Here is a 20,344-nt window from a genome sequence, read left to right as displayed (position 1 = left end):
AAAAAAAAAAAAAAAAAAAAAAAAAAAAAAAAAACAAAGAACAAAAAAAACACCTCAGCAATCAAAGGGCTCTCTATTTGTCCATCTTCCTTCTCCCTCTCTCTAGCCCCTTTGACTCCCCAGGGCCTCTTCTTCACTCTCCTTAGGCAGGGCTGGTCCTAGGACCTCAGACTTCAGGCAAAGCCTGTGTTTCACTAATCCCTTCTCTCTGCCTATCGTGTGTATACATTGGGTTCAAGAGCACCCCATTCTTCCTGTTTGTTCCTTTCTACTCCGTGGCCGTGAGACAGCCAGAGTGCGTGCCTCGGCTTCTGAGTATTCCCCCTAACCCTTGTCTCCTCCAGTGCAGCCCATCCCGGAAGACACAGAACCTCCCTTACTCTCTTCTGATATGTCCTTGAGGAACAGCCTCCTGTCTTCTTTAGACCAGTAGCTCTCTCCGTGCTGGGAATGACTGTGCCCACTGCACCCGGCAGAAGCACACTCCACAGTCAATGGACGGTATTGGCCCCTTGACACTGAACTCCACCCTGTAAGGGTGCGCTCAGCAAGGAGGTATTGGGGGCTTTTCTTGTGGCTCTGACAAAGCGCCTGACTGAAACAACTGACGGAAGGATTTACTGTGGCTCAGTCCATCGTGGCAAGAAAGACACATTGGCAGGGTCATGAGGCAACTGGTCAGAGAGAGATGAACACTGATTCTCAGCTCACATTCTAGTTCTGGGTCAATTATGTATATCTTTTGTTTTTGAAATTAAAACATAATGTTTAAATATATAAATTATATTCTTTCTTCTTTCCCTTCTTCAGGCCTTCCCATATACCTCCCTAGCTCTTTCTCAAATTCCTGACCTCTATTTTCTTAATTGTATATATATATATATATATATATATATATATATAATCTCACATTCATAGTATATATTATATATTCCTAAATATATAAATACAGTGGCAGAGTGACAGAAGTAGTTAAAGCTCAAAATATCTCTACCTCTTACCCATTTCCTAGGTCTAGGCAAGTCATTCTGCATCTTTAGTTTTAGCTTTCTTGCATGAAAATGGGAACATTAGGGCCTGGAGAAATGGCTCAGAGGTTAAGAGCACTGATTGCTCTTCCAAATGTCCTGAGTTCAATTCCCAGCAACCACATGGTGGCTCACAACCATCTATAGTGAGATCTGATGCCCTCTTCTGGCCTGCAGGTGTACATGCAGGCAGAATACTGTATGCATAATAAATAAATAAATCTTTAAAAAAAATGAGAACATTAAAGTGTTTTCCTAATGAAATTGTTAGAATTTAATGAAGCAAAAGTGAATGTGCTAGAACAGTACTCAAGACTATGCAGCTGCTTGATGGATGTTTTGTGGTTGAAACTAGACTATAAAGCTTCGTTAGGGTGAATTTTATTAAGCTGCTGTTTACAAAACTTTCTTAAACTACTTATTTGGGGTTTTTGTTTTATGTTTAGTAGCAAGAAGCATAATAGATTCACAAGAACTTTTAAAGTTTTCTTCAGTGCTGTAGTCCACATCTTCAGTGGTTTCATTTTGTGCTTTTGCTTGATTTCCTTCACTCCCTCACTATTTTATGAAAGCTTGGCAATTTGTAAGTAAGAGCACCTTATGTTTGCACTCCCCTTTTAAGCCACCGGAGTACCAATGCATTTTGCTCTGATGTCTCTGAGGCCAGCAAAGTTTTAGGAAGCACATACCGAGTAGCTGTGTAATAATCTTATCTGAGCAGGGCATGCTATGTGGCCTTTAATCCCAGCACTCAGGAGGGAGGAGGTCTCTGTGAGTTCAAGGCCAGCCTGGTCTACAAAGAGAGTCCTAGGACAGCCAGAGGTACACAGGGAAAACCTGTCTTTAAAAAAAAAAAGAAATCATAGCTGAGAGAACATCTGAACTCTAGCTTTCATTAAACTCTTTGGGTGCCTGATGTCTCCATTTAGACTTTGTTCTGGTGATCGCACTGTAGGCAGAGGGCTTTCACAGTGCAATACACACTTCCTGGATTATTCTTGCCGGGAGCTGAAGTTCCATCCCCAGAGTCCACATCCCTCATCTTATAATGTCATATAAATGCTGCTCCAGGAAGTCCAAAATCCACAGTCCTCTCTGCTGTCCTCCGTAGGAACCTCCGCAGGTCCAAGAACAGACACTCAGGCTGCTAGGAACATCCAATCATATTATTCTCAACTTTCCTCCTCCTCAGGGCCTTGACACCTTCAACGTGACTTCCCAGACCACTAGTCAATGGTGTATTATCTAAGAGCTACAAGAAGGGAAAATCCCAAGTACCCCAAAAGAACAGGCCCACTGGCTATGTCCAAGATGACAGCCTGGACTCTCATGAATAGTTTTTAATGAGTGGCTAATGAGGAACTCTGGGTGTTCAGCATTAGGTCAAACAGCATTGTGAAACCTCAGCAAAGACTCATTACCATTATAATTGTTTCCAGATGTTTTTGCGAGCTTCTGTAAATCAGATCATGTCAAAGCCCAAGGATCTCCAAAAGGTCCACTTCCCACAGGCTCCAGATGGGTCACCATCCTGAGAGCAGTTGCTATGAAAATGCCAGGCCTGCTTGATTCATCACGGAAGGTGCCCCTTGCTGAAGCCACGTGGAAGCCAGAGGGAAGGAGGTAACCTGTAGAATGAGGAACTAAAGAGCCAAGTCTGGTGGCTTAGTAGGTGAAGCAGAACCTGGTGTCTATTTGGACACAGAGGAAAGAGCCAAAAAACAGCAATTTCCAGGATATTTGGAAATACTCTTTTCTTGAGGTTATTCCTATGAAATAATTTAACCTATAAAAATCCAAGACCCTCTAGAGAAGAATATTTCCTTTGATCCATTTTGCAAATGGCATCTCTAAAACCAGAAGAGGCAATCTATCCTGTGCTTGCTTTCTTTGGGCTTCCTGACCTGTAATGAGGGCAGGGGTATTCTTCAATTAAAAACATCTTAGTCAGATGAGATGGCTCAGTCAGCAGGTGTGGAGACCTGAGTTCAATCTCCAGATCCATACAGGAAGAAGAAAAAGTCTGGGCATGGCAGCGTGTTTGTACTCGCAGCACGGGGGCGATGGGGACAGGTGGGCTCACTGGCTGGCCAGCCTAGCCCACTTGGTGAGCTCCAGACCAGTGAAAGATAAAAAACTGTCTCCAAAAAAAAAAAAAAAGTGGACAGTGCCTCGGAGACAACACCTTGGGCTGACCTCTAGCCTCCACATGCTACATAAGGGCACCTGACACACACATGAACACACAATACTCTGGATGGAGAGGTGAGGCAAGTCAGTCACCACCGGACTCAGTCTCTGCCTTTAAGGGCAACAGATAAGAAGCTGTACACTTTCCACCATGGGTGATGAGGAGGACATTCTTTCACCACAGCAGCAGAAGAGGCATGAGGGGTGACGCCTGTACGTAGAGCAAGGGGAGGGGGAGTGTCTGCCTCCTGCCTGAAGCAGTCTGCCCTGCGCCAGGGAGGAAACCTCCTACATTGCCCCAACAGGCACCTTCCAGCAGCTTCACAATGGAGAGCTGGCTGGATCCGAGGGGCTAAAAGGAAGATTGTAGGTTTCCAGACCCACTGGACCTCGTGTGCAGGTGGAGTAATGCTGGCTTTTACTCTGAGTAAGATGAGAACTGTTGCAGGACAGAAGGGTCAACTGAGGGGTAGAGGCAAAAGGGAATGGGGAGGCAACCGCGGAAACTTAGGTGACAATCCAGAAAAAGGATGAAGGGTTTCAAACTACGACGTGACAGTGGAGAGAGGCAGTGGCAAAGGCCGAATGCCAGGCGTATTTTTAAAGTGGAGACTAAGCTTTGCTGACATCAGAAGGGAGTGGGGGGTATGAACGAGAGGGTCAAGGACGGCACCTGGGGTTTGGCTGAGAAGCTGAGAGGATGGTGTGGCACTGACTGACATGAAGGCAACTAGCTATGTTAAGGCAGCCTGGAGAAGAGGTCTACCAGAAGCTCTGCTCCAGGCACAGGCCAGCAGACCTCGACACCTCAGAAGTCCATGAGGAAAGGGGCTGGGCCGAGCGCTCCTGCAGTAAACTGCCTCCTGGGTGAGCATTAGGACCCTAGTTTGACCCAGCGCCAGGCATGGTGGCACAGCCCTGGGGAGGCAGAGACAAGAGGACCCTTGGAGCTCACTGGTGGACTGAACTGACCGTAGGTATGGTGAGAGACTATGCCTCAGGGAACAAGGTGGACAGCGCCTGAGGAGTGACACTTGAGCTTGACCTTTGGCCTCTACATGTATCCAACATACACACAGAAAGAAACCAAAGGGAGAAATCTGGAACTTTGGTTGAATTCTTTCCACTTTCTCCATAGAACAATGCAGACGCCTATTTATATAGGATGGGTGGTCACTGGCGATCTGAATCATGTTGGTGGATGGTTCTCAGATCAACTCTGGCCTTTCTGACAACACCCACCATGCCTGTGGGAATGGCACGTGCGGCGACTTCCCACTTAAGCCTGAAGCTCCACCTATCTGTGGCTCACCTGCTCTTGTGCGCACAGTCCCTTTCCTGCGTGTGGACTCCAGGCCAGGCTCAGGCTTTTCTCTTTGTGGGCCACATCTGGTCGTGAGCTTGCCGCTGGGATTTCACAACTAAAGCTTGTGAGTGATTGCTTCTGTGAGAGAACGCAGGGGAAAGTGGTGTCCGGGCTGCAAGGACAAGGAAAGCATTCAGAAACCTTAGAGGGAGTTGGGTACAGTGTTTAGAAAGCTCTTAATCATTGCTCTACGGGTCACTCGCACTGTCTACGCCGTGTCAGTGAACAGAAGAATAGGCGTATTTGTCCCGGCCAGAAATCAGGAGAGACTTGAAGTCTGTCCCTGCCTTGCCTACGGCAGTGTTACAGTTTATAGAAAAGGTGAAACAGAAGCCAGAATGTTAGCATCCTGGAAAGAATAAGGATATTTTAAAGTGAGACTTGTACTCCCTGCTTTGGCTGTCTGAACACTGGAACAAAGAACTCCCAGAATGTAGAATTTCCCCCAGGATCCCATACTGGAAGAAGATAGGCTGAAACCTGGTGCCATCCAGAGACAGACTTGCCTCTCAGCAAGAGACTGCATGTAATTCTGACAGCTTTTCAGAGCATCTTGCGTGAGAGATTGGAACTGAGACGATGATGGTGGGCTAAACCACGCCTCGGCCAGGACTGCTTAGCAACGCATGTCTCTGGCCTGCTATTAGAACCTGAGCTTCATATCAGGACCCTGAAGATGGATTTGAAGGGTGGGATTTTAGCTTTAACTGTCAACTTGACACAACCTAGAATCACCTGTGAAGAGTCTTGAGGGGAGACTGTCTACAATCCCCACATTGCATTGGCTTGTGGCACAAAGATAACCTGTGTGAGAATACCCAGCCCACTGTGGGTGACATCATTCCCTAGGTAGGGCGTCCCAAACAGTATAAGGGTACATAAGTTGAGCTGGGCAAAAGCAAGCCAATGACCATGTATGTTTCCATTTCTTTCTACTTTCGACCATGGACTAGCTCACTTAACTTCCCCACAACAATGAACTATGACCTGGAAGAGTAAGCTGAGACAAACCCTTAAACTGCTTTTCACTTGGAGTACTTTATCACAAGAACAAAAATGAAAGAACAACAGGGAGTCACTGGACCTCCTTGCTCCTTGTTCTGCTTCTCGCTATTACCTGTCAGTTTCATTGGCCTGTTGAGTGATAGAGACTCCCGTCTTAGGGCTGCCAGGGCCCAGGCTCTGGCACTGACACCTCCAGTGAAAAGGATGTACAGTGAATAGATTGATCTGTGAACCCACACTATCAAGACTGGGAAATAAGTCTTCCGGCACATGGGCCAAGACTCTTGAGGCCAGCCATTCTCAGTCTCGCCCTGCTTACTAATTCTTAGGATCCTGTAACAGGCCGGGTGCTACGCTGATGCCCTGAGCGTCGGAACCCATTTGCCAGTGGCAGTGCCCATCTTTTCTTGATGAGCTTCACCGTCCTGTCCTGTCCTGTCCTGTCCTGACAATGCTCACAGCTGTCCCTGCATCTGATGCCCCTTTCCCCACACACACATACCAATCTTCAGGGCCATCCTAGTTCAGCCCCCTCCTGGAGATGGGGAAGGGCCCTCTATGACCACTTTCTCTTCCTGCAGTCTTCTAACCTGCCAAGGTTACACCGCTGCAAGGAGTGTGCTTATGGAATGTTTTGCTGATAACTGTCACCCTATTTCTCAACTGCTGATTGTGAGACAGGATACAAGGTACAGCTGACGTGTTTTAAAACTTCACCGATGGCACCCGGGGTAGATAACATAGTTGGTTTGATAAGAAGCTGAGTTTGATAAAATAAAAAAGTAAAAATGCTGAGCATGTGGACCATGTCTGTACTCCCAGCTCTAAGGAGACAGGGACAGACAGATTCCTAGGGCTTGATGGCCGGCCAGCCTGATAAAGTAAGTCGTAGGTCCCAGTGAGAGATCTGTCTCAAAAACCAAGCCGGACAGCCCAAGGGCACACCATCCCAGTTTGACTTCTGGTCTTCGCACACACAAGGCACACACAGTCACATACAGCAGAAATAAGATAAAACTCACCATTGGGGCTAGAGATGTGGCCTCAGAAGTACTGTTTTTGCCTAGCATGCACAAAGCCCTGGGTTTGATCCCAGGTACTACATAAACTGGATGTGTGCACACGCCTCGAATCTCAGCACTCAAGAGGCAGAGGCAGGAGGATTGTAAGTTCAAGGTTATCCTTGGCTACATGGTGAATTTGAGACCATCCTGAGCTATATGAAGCCCTGTCTCAGAAACAAGCAACAGCAATAAAAAAGACGGCCTCGGTGCCATCAGGGATCTAGCAGGTTATCTGACCAGTGCTGTCCTGAGGTGCTGGCAGAGCTGAGGTGTGGGACCCACTACTCTGGCCAGGGTGCTTTTAGAAATACACGTCTGGGAGGCTGCGTGTCTTTGCTAAGCAAAAGCTGCAGTCCTTGACACCACAGAGTCATCATAAGCCTCAAGTGGTGTGGCCGTCTCTGCCTCACCAGCTTTGGTCGTGTCCAAAGGTCATTACACTGAGGAGCTTCTGAATGGCCTTTGGTGGTTGACGGTGAAGGTCACAGGAAGACCAAAGGGGTTGTGCTGCTGCCTAAGGTGACAGCAAGAAGGGCTCTGCCTCTCATTGCATGACAGCTGGCAAGGGCAAAATGAGAAACCGCCACCACATCCAGCCCAGGGGCCCTGCACCATCTGTAATAATGGCAGTGGTACCAAGGCCTTCTGAAGCATCCTGGTAGCTCTCTGCTGTAGGTAAGCAAGCTGAGCACTTGAAGCTTGCTCCTGCAGCCCAAGCCCCACAGCTACTCTCCTCAAGAGTAACTATCACTCCGAAAGGCACAAGATGAGAATGAGGCCTTAGCAGAACCTGGCAAGTCCCAGAGATGCAAAGAGGCCTCCAAGCACCTCTCCTCATTAGAGTCCAGAATCAGAACCTGCTGAGCTGCCTGGGAATCCTGTTGAAGCTCCGTCCAAAGGCAAAGACTACGCGCAGGGCAGCAGGCTATGCCAGGCTGGAAACCAAATCAGATGAGGGGGCTGCACACCAGGGAGCTACTGGCAAGAAGCCTGTGGAGGGTCAAGAGAAGGAGCCTTTAAAGCCCTGAAAGGAAAAGGCTGCAGGTACCAAGAAACCCGAAGCAGAAAAGAGAGCTTCTGCAGCAGAGAAGCCACCTGCTGCGTGAACTATTGAAATCTGTTCCAATCCCTAATGAACTAGAGAATTCCCATTGGTGTGAAAACCTCACGAAAGATGCAGTGAGAGGGAAATGAGTGGATACGCTGTGATCAGGGATGGAGTGAACTGGTAGGTTCTTTTTGTTGTTATTTGTTTGTTTGTTTGTTTGTTTGTTTTTCAAAATAGGGTTTCTCTGTGTAGTCCTGGCTGTCCTGGAACTCACTCTGTAGACCAGGCTGGCCTCGAACCTAGAGAGCCTCCTGCCTCTGCCTCCCCAGGGCTGGGATTAAAGGTGTGCACTCCCACTGCCCTGCTGACTGGTAGGCTCTTAATAAGCCACTTGTAATTTAGTTTGATATAACTAGTTTACTAGTATTTTTGCTTTTTGAAATCTAACACTAGACACCCAATGGGGGGGGGCAATCAATTTATAGCATTTGTTAATTCCTGTGGTGTGAAAGCTCCCCACCTTGGCTGATTGCCCGCTACCAACACAGGTGGTCACTGAACTAGCAACAGGTAACAATTGCATACTATTATTTTCCCACCACACAAATACAATAGACCTGGGCACCCTCAGGAGCCACAGGAATGCAAGTAAGGGAAGGTCAAAGGGGCACAGTTTTGCAGATTCCAGTTCATTTAACACCACCTCCCTTGGAAGGAGGAGCAGGAAACTTGTTGACGAGGGTGGAGGTGGGCAGAAGTCACTGAGCCGGTAATGACGTTTTGTTTCTTTTGGGTCTGTTTTTCCTGGCTTGGGGTATTATTGTTCATTTTGTGGTAATTAATCTATCTATAGGAATATTAATGTGGTTTTAGATGTGCATTACATAAGGAGATAAAAATTTGTTTGAAAAGGCCACCAGAGGGGAGACTTCGGCCTTATAAACAGCCCTCTCCTTGCCCTCTGGAACCCATAAAGCTTTCCCTGATATGGCAGCTTCGACCTCCAATGCCAAGATTGCCAACGGCTCGAGAGGAAAGGGATGACAGCTGAAGGGGTGGTGGGAGGGTTAGTCAATGTTTGTGGCCAGCCAAGTCACCACGGAATAGGACTCTGAAGCAGAGCTGAAAAGAGAGAGGAAGCAAAGAAGGAACAAGGATGTTTGGGGGAGCACTCTCTGAGCCTTGCCTTTGATGAGTGCCATTCCAAACAGTCGGTGGGTAAGACACATTCTCTCTCAGCCTCCCCAAGAAGGAAGTCCAGTGACCATCCCCCAAATTTCACAAATCGTGAGATCAAGGCTGGAAGCAGGGAAGAAGCCACCTGAGCCTGACTGTGCTCTCCTTTCTCACACCCGACCTTGAACACCTGCATGTCTCTCCTAGGGAGGCAGTACCAGGAAGAAGCCAGAATGTGCCACCCTCCTCCCAACACAGAACTCAGCCCATACGATCCAGGGCCCAGGCACACTGCCAGTGCAGTCAATGGTCAAAATTAGCTGCGCCTGATGAAACAGGAACATCAAAGCCCCCCAGGGGAGGAATACGGAAATAAAGAAAAATATGTCAGACATTCTTGGCGCCTGCTGAGAGCTGAGGCCACCCAGTCAGTCTCTCACATCCTCCCCACCATTGCCCTGGGCACAGAGATCCACTTTCCCAGCACCCTCAGGGGCTGCCAAAGGGTCACGGGATTCACAAGCCTGGCCCCCGAATGATGTCCCCTGCCTGGCAATCTTCTCTCTCAAGTCTCTGGAGCTCAGTGGCCTAGCCAGTCCCTACATGTTGACAGAGGTGAGTCTCCCTTCTTCCCGGAAGGAAGGCTGGTTGGAGTCTTGGAACAGTCAGGGCACAGTCCAGAGCCCAGGCTGGCATTGTGGGAATCAGGACAGTAGTCAGGAGCTCAGGGGACAGTCTGACCAGAAGGCTCAGAGCTTGAGACTAGCAAGCTCACAGCACATACTCACATACTCACAGGCCCACACACACTCACACACCACACCACACCACACCACACCATATACACATCACACACACATACACACATATACAGACTCACTACATACATCATACCACACGCACATCACACACACACACACCGCAACCTGCTGGCTGGTCTCCAAACCTTGTCCTTCTCAAGCCCACTATGCTTGTGGCTCAAGCCAGCTGCGAACTGTGCAGCGCTGCTTAAGGAGTGCCCGGTAATCACCGGAAGCTGCTGGGATGGATCAGGGCCTGAGCTGTGGCTCACTGTGTGAGGATCTTCCTTGGCCTGCAGGAACTCACTTCTCCCAGAAAGAGAACCGGGATCACAGGATGAAGTGCAACTAGGACGACTTCAGAAAGTCACCTAACCATTGTGTGCTTCTCTTGGAAAGAACATAGGAGGGGCCACGAGAGCCAACTTGCCTCAGACTCTTCTAAGGCCTGTGGTCATCCTGAGAAAGGTGAGATGAAGAATTTTGAACCAGCTTTGGAAGGAAAGGAGTGTCGTGCTGGGGCTTGGCTTCTCAGGACCTAGCAGCAGGAGCTGAAAAGCCCTGGAAGGGCTTGGTGACAGAGGTAACTTCAAGTCGGGCAAAGTCCTCCTCCCAGCGAACTAGGGAGTCCAACTCAGCCCCAGAGGCAGGACCAGGGCGCCCTCTAGAGGTGCGAGCTTGTAACCTCCGTGCTCCTTTCACTGACAGAACCAGGTGTGGATGGGTCTGTATCTGTTGACCTCACTGGGACCTGGTCAGACCCTGCAGAGACTAGTTCTCCCAACCATGCAGCCCTGGCTGGCCTCAAACTCAACGAGATCTGCCCTCCCCTGGCTCCTGGGGACTGGAATTCAAGGTGTGCGTCACGATGCCCAGCCGCAAACGCTCATGTTTAAAACAAGCATTTTGTTCCGGTTTTTACAGAAACATTGCAAAGTTAGTTTGGAGGTCCCCCATCCACCCCCTCATCCAGGACCTCCTGGGGCCCCCACACCATCCTGTTACCAAGGTCCGCTGGTGAAAAACTTAACAAGCTGCGGGCTGGAGAGGTGGCTCAGTGGCTTGAGAGCACTTGTTCCTGCAAATGACCCTCATGGCACTCAGAGCCACCTGTAACTGCAGTTCCTGGAGACCTGAGGCCCTGGAGGCTCCAGGTAGGCAGGACACGGACACACACACGTGCAGGTAAAACAATCATGTGCATAAGGTAAAAATAAATAAATCTTAAAAAAAAAATCCAGCAAGCTGACATTGGTACATAACTACTAACTAAACCCCAGGCTTTGGATTTTTGTCTGGTTTTCCCACTAAAATCCCCTTTCTGTTCTAGGAGGGCACTCAGCAAGCTGCACTACATGCCAAAGTGTCCTCGTGTCCTTCATTGTTTATTATGGTTCATGGACCTCAACCACCCCTGGGAATTCTCTTCTGACTGGTGCTGGATGTGTCTTCTGTTTATCTGCTCACAGGCTTGGGGAGAGACCACCGTGGAGGTGAAGCCCCTCCCACTTCCCCGTCCCATCAGAGGGCTCGAGCCTCCCACGTGGGAGATGCAATCTCCTCACTGGGCTCTTTTCACTATAAGGTTACTGCTTCCCCTTTCTCTATTCGTTTGTTTGTTTGTTTGTTTGTTTGTTTGTTTGTTTTGAGAAAGGGTCTCACTACAAAGCCCTGGCCGTCTTGAAACTCACTATGAAGTGAGTCTAGCCCACAGAGGAAGAGGAAAGAGGTAGGGGCTGGACCAGGCCTCACTTCCTAGATGAGGTCACACTGTTTGAAAATGCTGTTTGCTTCTTTGTTTAGTGTGTGTGATGCACACACTTGTTAATGCGTGTGTGGGGGGTGCCTGAGCACATACAGAAGTTCACGTGAGTGTGGAGGCCGGAAGTTGACTTCCACTCTCATCCTTCATCTTTCCCCATTTTTTTTTTTTTTAAATAGGATCATGTTTTGAACCTGGAGCTCACCCACTTCATTAAACCGACCTGTCAGTCAGCTTCAGGGAATTGCCCGTGTGTATTTTCCCAGCCCTGTGGTTACAGGTGGGGCCTGCTGCACTTGGGTTTTGTTTTTAACCTTTCTGCATGTATGTCTGTGCACCACACGTGTGCCTAGGGAAGCCAGAACGAAGGCGTCAGATGCCCTGGGACTGGAGCCACAGTCAGCTGTGAGCTGCCACATGGGTGCTGGGGATTGAACCCAGGTCCCTCTGGAAGAGCAGCCTCTTAGCTTCCGAGTCATCGCTCCATCCCCGATTTTACGTGAATTCTAGGAGCTGAACACAAGCCTTTTTGTCTGAGCAGCCACCTCCCAGCTCCACTCCTCCATCCGTTTATCCATTCTTTTGTATCTTTATGGTTAGATGATTATTAGATTTTAATCTAATACTAACTTGGTCAGGGGTTCTAATTGCTCTGATGACACACCATGACCAAAAAAACAAGTTGGGGAGGAAAGGGTTTTTTGGGCTTTCGGTTACACATCACTGTTTATGTTGAAGGAAGTCAGGACAGGAACTCAAACAGGACGGAAACCTAAGGCCAGGAGCTGATGTAGAGAACACGGAGGGCTTACTCACCATGACCGGCTCAGCCTGCCAGCCCAGGGGCGCCACACCTGCAAGGGTCTGGGCCCTTCCCATATAGTTCGGCTAAACTAGGAAGAGAAAAACTCCTAGCTTCCCTCCACCTCTCCTAAACCAGTGTTAAAGTCCACAGAAAGGATGAGACAAAAGCTAAGAACCGTGAGTGTGTTAATCCGGCTGCCCAGGAAGCACGAGAGAAACCAACCCTCCTCTGGGCAGGTCTGCTGGTGCCCGGCCTTTGTAATCTTCCTGGCTGGCTCCCGGCAGGAGTTCTGTTCTGTGGAGTCTATTGTTTGAGTGTTCCTACTTCAGTGGCCTGATCCTCAGAGGGAGGCAGACACACATCTGTTTAGAACATCTCCTTTCCCGACATGCTCTTCAGGGGTGCAGCCATTGGTGAGGTGCAGTTGCTCCAAGCTTCCACCCACGCTGCTGTGAACGACGCTAACATCATCAGGACACACACACACGGGGGAGGGGGCCGTAGGGGCCGGGACCACCTCTGTCCACCTTCCCTCCTCCCCACAATTCTCTCTCCCGTGTTTATGTCTACTTATTTGGTTTTGTTTTGTGACTCACCAGCACTACCCAGGACCATCTGTGTGAGTCTGGAGTTATTTGTCAGAACCTGGTGGGCTCAGCAGAGGGTACACAACTAAGGAAGGTGAAACTGTGACCCCCCCTCCCTCCTATGTATGAAAATATGACGAAATACATTATTACGTATAATTAACATATGCTAATAAAGCATTTTTTTTGAGTTTTAAAAAAGTTTACGTGTGTGAGTGTTCGCTTCAATGTCTGTCTGTCCACCACATACATCCCTGGAGTCCTGTGGAGGTCGGATGTCCTGGAACTGAAGCTACTACTGGTGGTTGAGACTACACGGAACAGCTTTCTCGGTAGAGAGCGCTAAAGACATACTGCAAGAAGAGCAGGCTGCAGGATAAAGGGCGAAGAAAATCCACCAATCCCTGGACAGGAAAACCCTCCAATCACCAGGGAGCTTCAAAATCAGGCCATATAGTCCCTCCAATCCCAGGCCACCCTGGAAAGCTTCCCTGCCGCAAAATTCCTATATTCTGCTGCTTTTCTCCCTAGCAAAACCAGCCGTCGGTCCGGTTCTTAGTACAGTTCACATTGTGGGCGACTCCCAACCATAAAATGTTTTCTGTTGCTACTTCACAGCTATGATTTTGCTAGATACGAATCGTAACGTAAATATCCATGTTTTCCAATGGTCTTAGGTGACCCACAAGTTGAGAACCACTTCTGTGTAGACGGTGGACCCCATTTTCTGCTGCCCTCTCAACATGGACTCAGAGACCCGGGCAGCTGGGCACTCCATCCTTTTTCACAGCTTCTGGTTAGGTCCCCCTCTCAGCCTCTGCCTGGCGGGCGGTCCAAAGATGAGATACTGAGCTGTCATATCTACTACATGCTTCCATATGGCTCGGGCTCCTCTACTACTCAGCAAGGGCTAGTGCCTGCTCAGCAACTCCAGGCCCCACCAGAACGTGCAAACCAGTCAGGCCATCTACTCGCTGGTGGGCTGAACTCTTTCCAGGTTTGTCCACCCTGGACTGTCAGCTTCACAGGCAAGCTCAGGCACACCCAACATGAGAAAGAAGGCTTGATGACAGTCATAAATTGCCGTGATACTGGATAGCTCTATATACCGGAAGTCAGTGCTTTTTCAAGTGGCATCTAAGGGCCTTGGGTTTCTATAGATTTAAAACAAAAATAGGGCCAGGAGATAGCTCAATCAGAAAAAAAGTGTTCGCCTTGAAGATAGATAGATAGATAGAGAGTAGATAAATAAATAAATAAATAAATAAATAAATAAATAAATAAATAATGAACCAGGCATGGCGATGCACTTACATCCCAGCATTTGAGAGGAAGAAACTTGGATTTCTGGGGCTTCTCTTCCTGCCCCTCCCAACGCACGGACACCTACCGCACTTCCGTTCTTCCAGTTACACTTCCGGCAGGCCACTTCCCACGTGCTCATGGGATTTGCGTTTCTGCCCACCTTCTAGCCTCTTGGCTGTGGAGGAGCAATGACTGAATTAGTTAAAGTCTCATTTCAGATAAGCAACGTTTAGTATTTGCTACTAACTTTGAATCAAAATAAAATAAAGCCCCATACAGAACCACGCAAGTGACCCTTTGACCCGTTGCCCTCTAGAGGCATCCCTTTGTGAGCCCGCGTTCCCAACATTCATTTCAAGATAGGCGATGTTTGTGGCCCAGGGTTACAAAGGGTTATATGAGACCAAGAATTTTAAAAATGTTTTTAATTATTTGTTTTCACACATTTTTGAAACCATTACAACAGTATTACAATCTTCTAGTCTGCAAAGAGTGGGCTTCTGAGGAGGTTGAATTGGGAACAAGCAGGCCTTGTTGCTCTTGTCTTGTTGACTCACCCAGAGCACAGAACCCCTGGGAAGGGGCAGGAGGATTTCTGCAGTGTTTTCCTAGGGCTGCCATACAAATAGAAGCAGAATATTGAGTCCATGCTGCCAATCAGCACAGAGAGCAGAGGCAAACGTTGGAATCTTTAAGTCGGCCTCATTCAGAGAGCCGGCAGTCTCAGAAGGCAAAGGAGCAGCATCCTTGGGACCTGCCATCCTTGCATCTCCAGCTAACAGACTTGGCAGGGAATGGCAACAAAACCAGTTCTACAGTGCAGTCTTTATCCTCTGGCCGGGGTCAATGGGCTCTGACCTCTGAGGCTCTGGCCTCCTTACCTCCTTGTGGTCCCCACACGTCTCCCTCATTACCATCTCTCTGTGCAGCTGGGTTCACACATTCCGAGGGCCGCTGAGCTGTGCTGAGTCAAAGGTTAACTTAGAACAAACAAATCTTTGGCAGCTGTCTATGCCGAGCCCTCTGGGATGTGTATGGGCACATTTCTTCCCAACATGAAGTACAAACGTGCCCTTATAAAATAGAACATGAGTCCCTATCCATTGTTCCTGTTGTCACAGCTAGACCACAAACCAGATGACCTAAGACAATAAAAATTTATTCCCATGGTTCTGCAAGCCAGAGGCCCAAAGTCTAGCTGTCTGCAATCCTTCCATCCATTCAGAGGTGCTAAAGAGAAACTTCTTCTGCCTCCTCAGGCTCCAGGCATTTCTTTGCTTGTGACAGTCTAACTCTAATCTCCAATGGCCTTCTTCTATGTTCCTGTGACACACCTCCCTCTGCCCTCCATTGTAAAGATGCCTGCTGTTGGACTTTGACCCATGTAAGTCAAGAATCATCTTGTAATAAAATTTTTCTTAATGTGTCTCAACCCACCTTTGAGTTTCTAGCCAAGGGCCTGGTCAGTTTTTCTTCTTCAACACCCTGCCATGCCTATACTCTAACCATTCCTTGTCTACCACACTGTGAACCACTGGATATCTGCTCTTAACAGCCTCAAGCCCCAATACAAGACAATTAAGGGCAGATAAAGTACAGCCCCGATGCTCAGGAGGCCTCAAAATTATTCAAATGAGCCTGTTCCTGGGAAGCTGGAAAGCCTCATGCTGTAGCAATTCCAGTTTCCCAGAGTAACATCCACTGACATTAACCGGAGCAACTGTGACTGACGCTCCCTCACACTAGGAAAGGGTCCTTAGCCCCTCAAGGGAGATTCCAGCCACTGTGCTCTATGTTCTCTCCTGGGTGTACATAATTCTGCCCCAATCACACCCGATCTCAGGGGGTGTCATAGTACATAGGAGATGGACAGTTAACCAAGGAAGGGGGTGCCATCTATACAGCTACGGAGAAGCTGTCACCCCTGCCGGGGTCAGACTTTTCAGTGACTTAGCCATGATGGAGTTGCTCAGGCCCCTGTCGGCAATCCTTCAGCCATGTTTCTGTAAGTAATCCCAGTAAACTCATGCTAGGCTTGGGGAAAAGGGTCACTTTGGTCTGTGGTTGTTGCCCTACCTGGGGTTGACTAGACAGCCACTCATTTTCCCGGGAGAGGCTAATGCAAGCCTGGCTTTAAACCTTATTGAGACAGGGTTTCTCTGTGTAGCCTTTGCTCTCCTGAAACTCACTCTGTAGAACATGCTGGTCTTGAACTCACAGAGATCTGCCTGCCTCTGCCTCCCGAGTGCTGGGGTTAAAGGCGTGCATCACCACCACCAGGCTTTAAACCTTTGTATTCAGTTGTTGACCTGTTCATATTGAGTCCACAGCCAACACTGTAATTGGGACATGAACAAAGCTCCCCTAACATGTGTATTTTCTATATTAGAAACACAGTGGCCTTCTTTCTCTTGGGAACACGTCAGCATCAGCTCCAGGGGTTACACAATGAGATGAGGCCCCAAAATGCGAAGAATATGGCACCACTGAGCACAAATAGAGCGTCTGTTTATTAAAGGCTGGTTTGGGCGAGCAGGCAGACCCAACATAGTGGAAGGTTGAAAGGGAGGAGGGTGGAAAGAGAAGCAGAACCACTTCCCAAATGTAGTTAATTTGTAACTGAGCAGATACATTTGAGAAATGAAACAAGGACAGGAAGAAAAGAGTACACCGAGGTTGTTGTGACTTGGCCCAGATGCCATGCAGAGAAACCTCAGTTTCCAAACGTCAGGCTCTGTTTCCAAATGTCACAGGAAGCCCCTCCCCTTGTTTCCTTTCTTTCTTCCAGGCTGAGGAGCTTTCAGCTTGGGAAATAGCCAGGGTGATAGGTCAATGGCCAGCTGGGTGATAGGAAGACCCACCCTGTCTGTGGATAGGGTCTTGGGGGTGGACACTCAGAATCTTATCTGCCTTCCTTAGAGTGCTGCCTGCTCCCACTCTGGCCCTGCTCTACCTAGCTCTCCTTTGGTTTGGGGTGATGGTGAAGCTTCTTGTGGTAGAAGGCAATGGGACTCTGTTGGTCTTCAGCCAGCAGCCTCCCACCCACAGGGACACATCACCTTATCACCAACTTTGATTATGGTAAGTGGGGAATTTGGGCCTGAGACCTCTCTGCTCAGGTTCTGGTTGGTAGGCAGGGGAACAGCTAGATGTCTGCAGATCACCATCCTCCTGAGAAACTAAGTGAGAAAGAGGACTTCAAAGTTTGGGAATCCCAGGGAGGCCCCTTCTGCCCCAAGCAGGAGCTCAGCAGCCCAGTAGATGTAGATTTTCAATATTAGAACGGGAAAAGGCAAGTACGGCTTCCGCCATCCAGGGTTCTGTGCCAGTGCGAGCTCATTCCTGATTTGAGCTCCAATGCTCTCTTCCTCACTAGTATACTGAGACATAAAAACCAAAGCTCCAAGTCTTCTCATTTTTTTGTGGTTGTCCACTGCTGTCCTCTGAACTTGGGAACAGACTCAACTGACCTTTGTCCCTGGGGCAAAAAGATCTGAACTACAGTCCCAATTCAAGTCTTCAAAGGGATCGCCAGCCTGAGACCCACTGTCGTCTGAAGTGGACAACTTACCTCTTGCTACAGGTCTGTCTGGGCCCACAAGACACTGCAGGGGCAAACGGAACCCTGCCCCAGCTTAGGCACAGTACTGCAACCATGATGAAAGACATAGAACTATGGCAACAAGTGTTCCAGGAGCTGATTCAAGAGGTGAAACCGTGGCACAAATGGACCCTCACACTAGACAAGGACCTTCTCCCTGACGTTCTGAAGCCAGGATGGACACAATACCAGCAAAAGACCTTTGCCAGGTGAGGGAAGCATGATGGTATGTATCCTGGAAGGTCCTTGCTTGTCTCTTGTCTTACTTGTCTCTCTACTGTCTGTCCGGGCTTGCACATTGAGAACACAGGAGGGAACTCCAGCCTCATGAGAGACTGGGGTTTTCTGCCTGTTACTATGAACTTAGAACAGTGGCATGCCTAGATACTAAGGATTTGGCTGGGGAGTGGGACAGTAAGGAAGGTGGAGGGGAGGGATGGAAGCCTATTTAGTCAAGGTGCCCTGCATTTGTTCCCAGCCTTGAAAGAGTCCCTCTTCATGGAAGAGACAGATTTACACTGAGGAGATGGGCCAGAGGGGGGTGGCCCAAAGCAGCTCACAGCACTCCTCTCTCTACTATGAGCCGATACCTCGCTCTTAAATAGGACTTTCAGAGGCCACCCCACATTTCACCCTCTCTTTTCCAGGCGAGGAAGTGGGTGCTCCAAGGCCTAGGGGTGGAGGTAGGAGGGCACAGAGGGTGGAGTCCTGGGATCTGCCATGCCTGCTGCCATCTGTGAGGAGACTGGACCTTTCCCAGCCAAGAGATGTTTTGGGAAGCTCGAGAACAAGGCCATAGTCTGTTTATTTGAGAACCTGGGACTCTAGTCTGTTTATTTGAGAACCTGGGACTCTGGCCTGTCACACGGTGGGGCTAGAGTGCTGAGGCCAGGTGCTGTCTGTGGGCGGCTGCTCAGGACAGCTGCTCAGGATAGTTCAGGCCCAATGTGTAAAACTGAGTGAGAGTAACTCCCAGCTAGTGCACTGGCTCAGAGCCAGCTTCTCAGTTCATTCCCACATTTGCCCTAAGAGAGTTGGCTAAGACCGTCACATAGAAAAGGGGTCTGGCACTGGAGCTCGGTGGCACATTTACTGAGCACGCCCAAAGTCCTAGGGTGTGTGCTAGCACCAGCCTGATAGCTAGCTCGTTCTTCCCAACCTCCTCTGACTCCCCGCCTCTGCAGATGCCCCTGCCTCAAGAAAACCGAACAAACAAACAAAATCCCTAGTTAGCTGAACAATAGGTTCATGGGTTATTCGATGAGCAATGAATACATGTCTATGCCACAGTGCACTCTTCTGGCTTTGCTCAATTCCTGTTCTAGATAGCACGGGCTCCTTCCATTCTTTCTTCACTGTTCCTAACAGATATTTGCGGGAATACCGTAGAAAACCTGCTTTCTCTGCCGAGACAGTGTATCCTTCTGCACCCTGTCAGAGACAAACACTCAAAAGAATGGAAAATTCTCTGATGTGTGTAGAAAAAAAAAGAATGAGTTGGGGGAGGGAGACCACAAAAAGAAGATAGAGCTGGAGTTCGTGATCTGCGTGGAGCCTGCAGTAACCAAAGCAGGCAAGCTGCCTGGGTAGGCAGGAGCTTGCGGCTCTCTTCTGACCTGTGTTTGGGGACTTACCCTGAACCCACTTATATCCACCTGTTGATTTCAGCACAGTCTCCTTGGGGGCTGTTGCATGTATAGCCTTGAATGCATTTACATCAATATTTGAAGAAACAATGGCTTGGACCCCACTGACCAGAGCTCCAGTCCTTCCTTTGCAACCCCCAATCCTGGGGCATGATGAGTTAGTTCCCAGTGTGTGCCTTGTCTCAGAGATGTACACACTGGACTAGAAAATGCCCTAGGTTCCTTCTGAGCCACATGCTTTGTAATTTACCGTTTGCACAGTAGGTACCTGATGATGGTCACCGGGCATGTTGGTGGCGCCGTGGAGGTGAGAGAGAGGGCTCATTCATTTTTCTCAGTGTTGGTGAGAATTCCACCCCCACACTGGCACCTGCCCACAGCTTGGCTGAAACTCTGGCTCTCTTCTCCACAGGTTCCACTGTCCCTCCTGCTCTCGAAGTTGGGCCTCTGGCCAAGTCATGATGGTCTTTCACATGCGCTGGCGTGAGAAGAAGGGCAAGGGACAGGTGAAGATGAGGGTGTTTGCTCAGAGATGCAATCAGTGCCCTGAGCCTCCGTTTGCAGCTCCAGAGTTTACTTGGGACAACATCTCAAGGATCTTAAACAACCTGCTCTTCCGAATCCTGAAGAAGTGCTATAAGGAAGGGTTTAAGCAAATGGGTGAGATTCCTTTGCTTGGGGACACCAACCTCGAAGGACCACATGACAGCAACAACTGTGAGGCATGTCTACAGGGCTTTTGCGTTCAGAATGGCTTAGGTCCAGCCTCAAAACCACCAGCACCCCCATTATCTCCCACCTCCAAGCCAACTAGGGAGCCTAAGGTCACTGCCGTTTGCAGCAACATTCCCTGCTCACAGCCCTCCTCTAAGGTGGAAAAGCCCCAAGCAGCAACAGTGAACCCCGAAGCCAGCAACCCTACCAAAGATGACCCCAAGGTTAGCCACACCTCAAAACCATC

General features: G+C 49.0%; 1 protein-coding gene across 1 annotated transcript; it reads left to right on the top strand.

Annotated features, from left to right (window-relative positions):
- Positions 1-17,660: 17,660 nt before the first annotated feature.
- On the top strand, positions 17,661-20,339 carry Rtp3 (receptor transporter protein 3; the record flags this gene model as incomplete). Its single annotated transcript, XM_055601540.1, has 2 exons — positions 17,661-17,946; positions 19,796-20,339. Coding segments are annotated over exons 1-2 (699 nt in total), but the record flags the coding sequence as incomplete, so codon positions are not given.
- Positions 20,340-20,344: the final 5 nt, after the last annotated feature.

Source organism: Psammomys obesus, unplaced genomic scaffold (genome assembly GCF_907164565.1).
Source record: "Psammomys obesus unplaced genomic scaffold, mPsaObe1.curated_primary_1811, whole genome shotgun sequence".
Classification (NCBI taxonomy): domain Eukaryota; kingdom Metazoa; phylum Chordata; class Mammalia; order Rodentia; family Muridae; genus Psammomys; species Psammomys obesus.
This window is presented reverse-complemented; position numbering and strand designations above follow the sequence as displayed.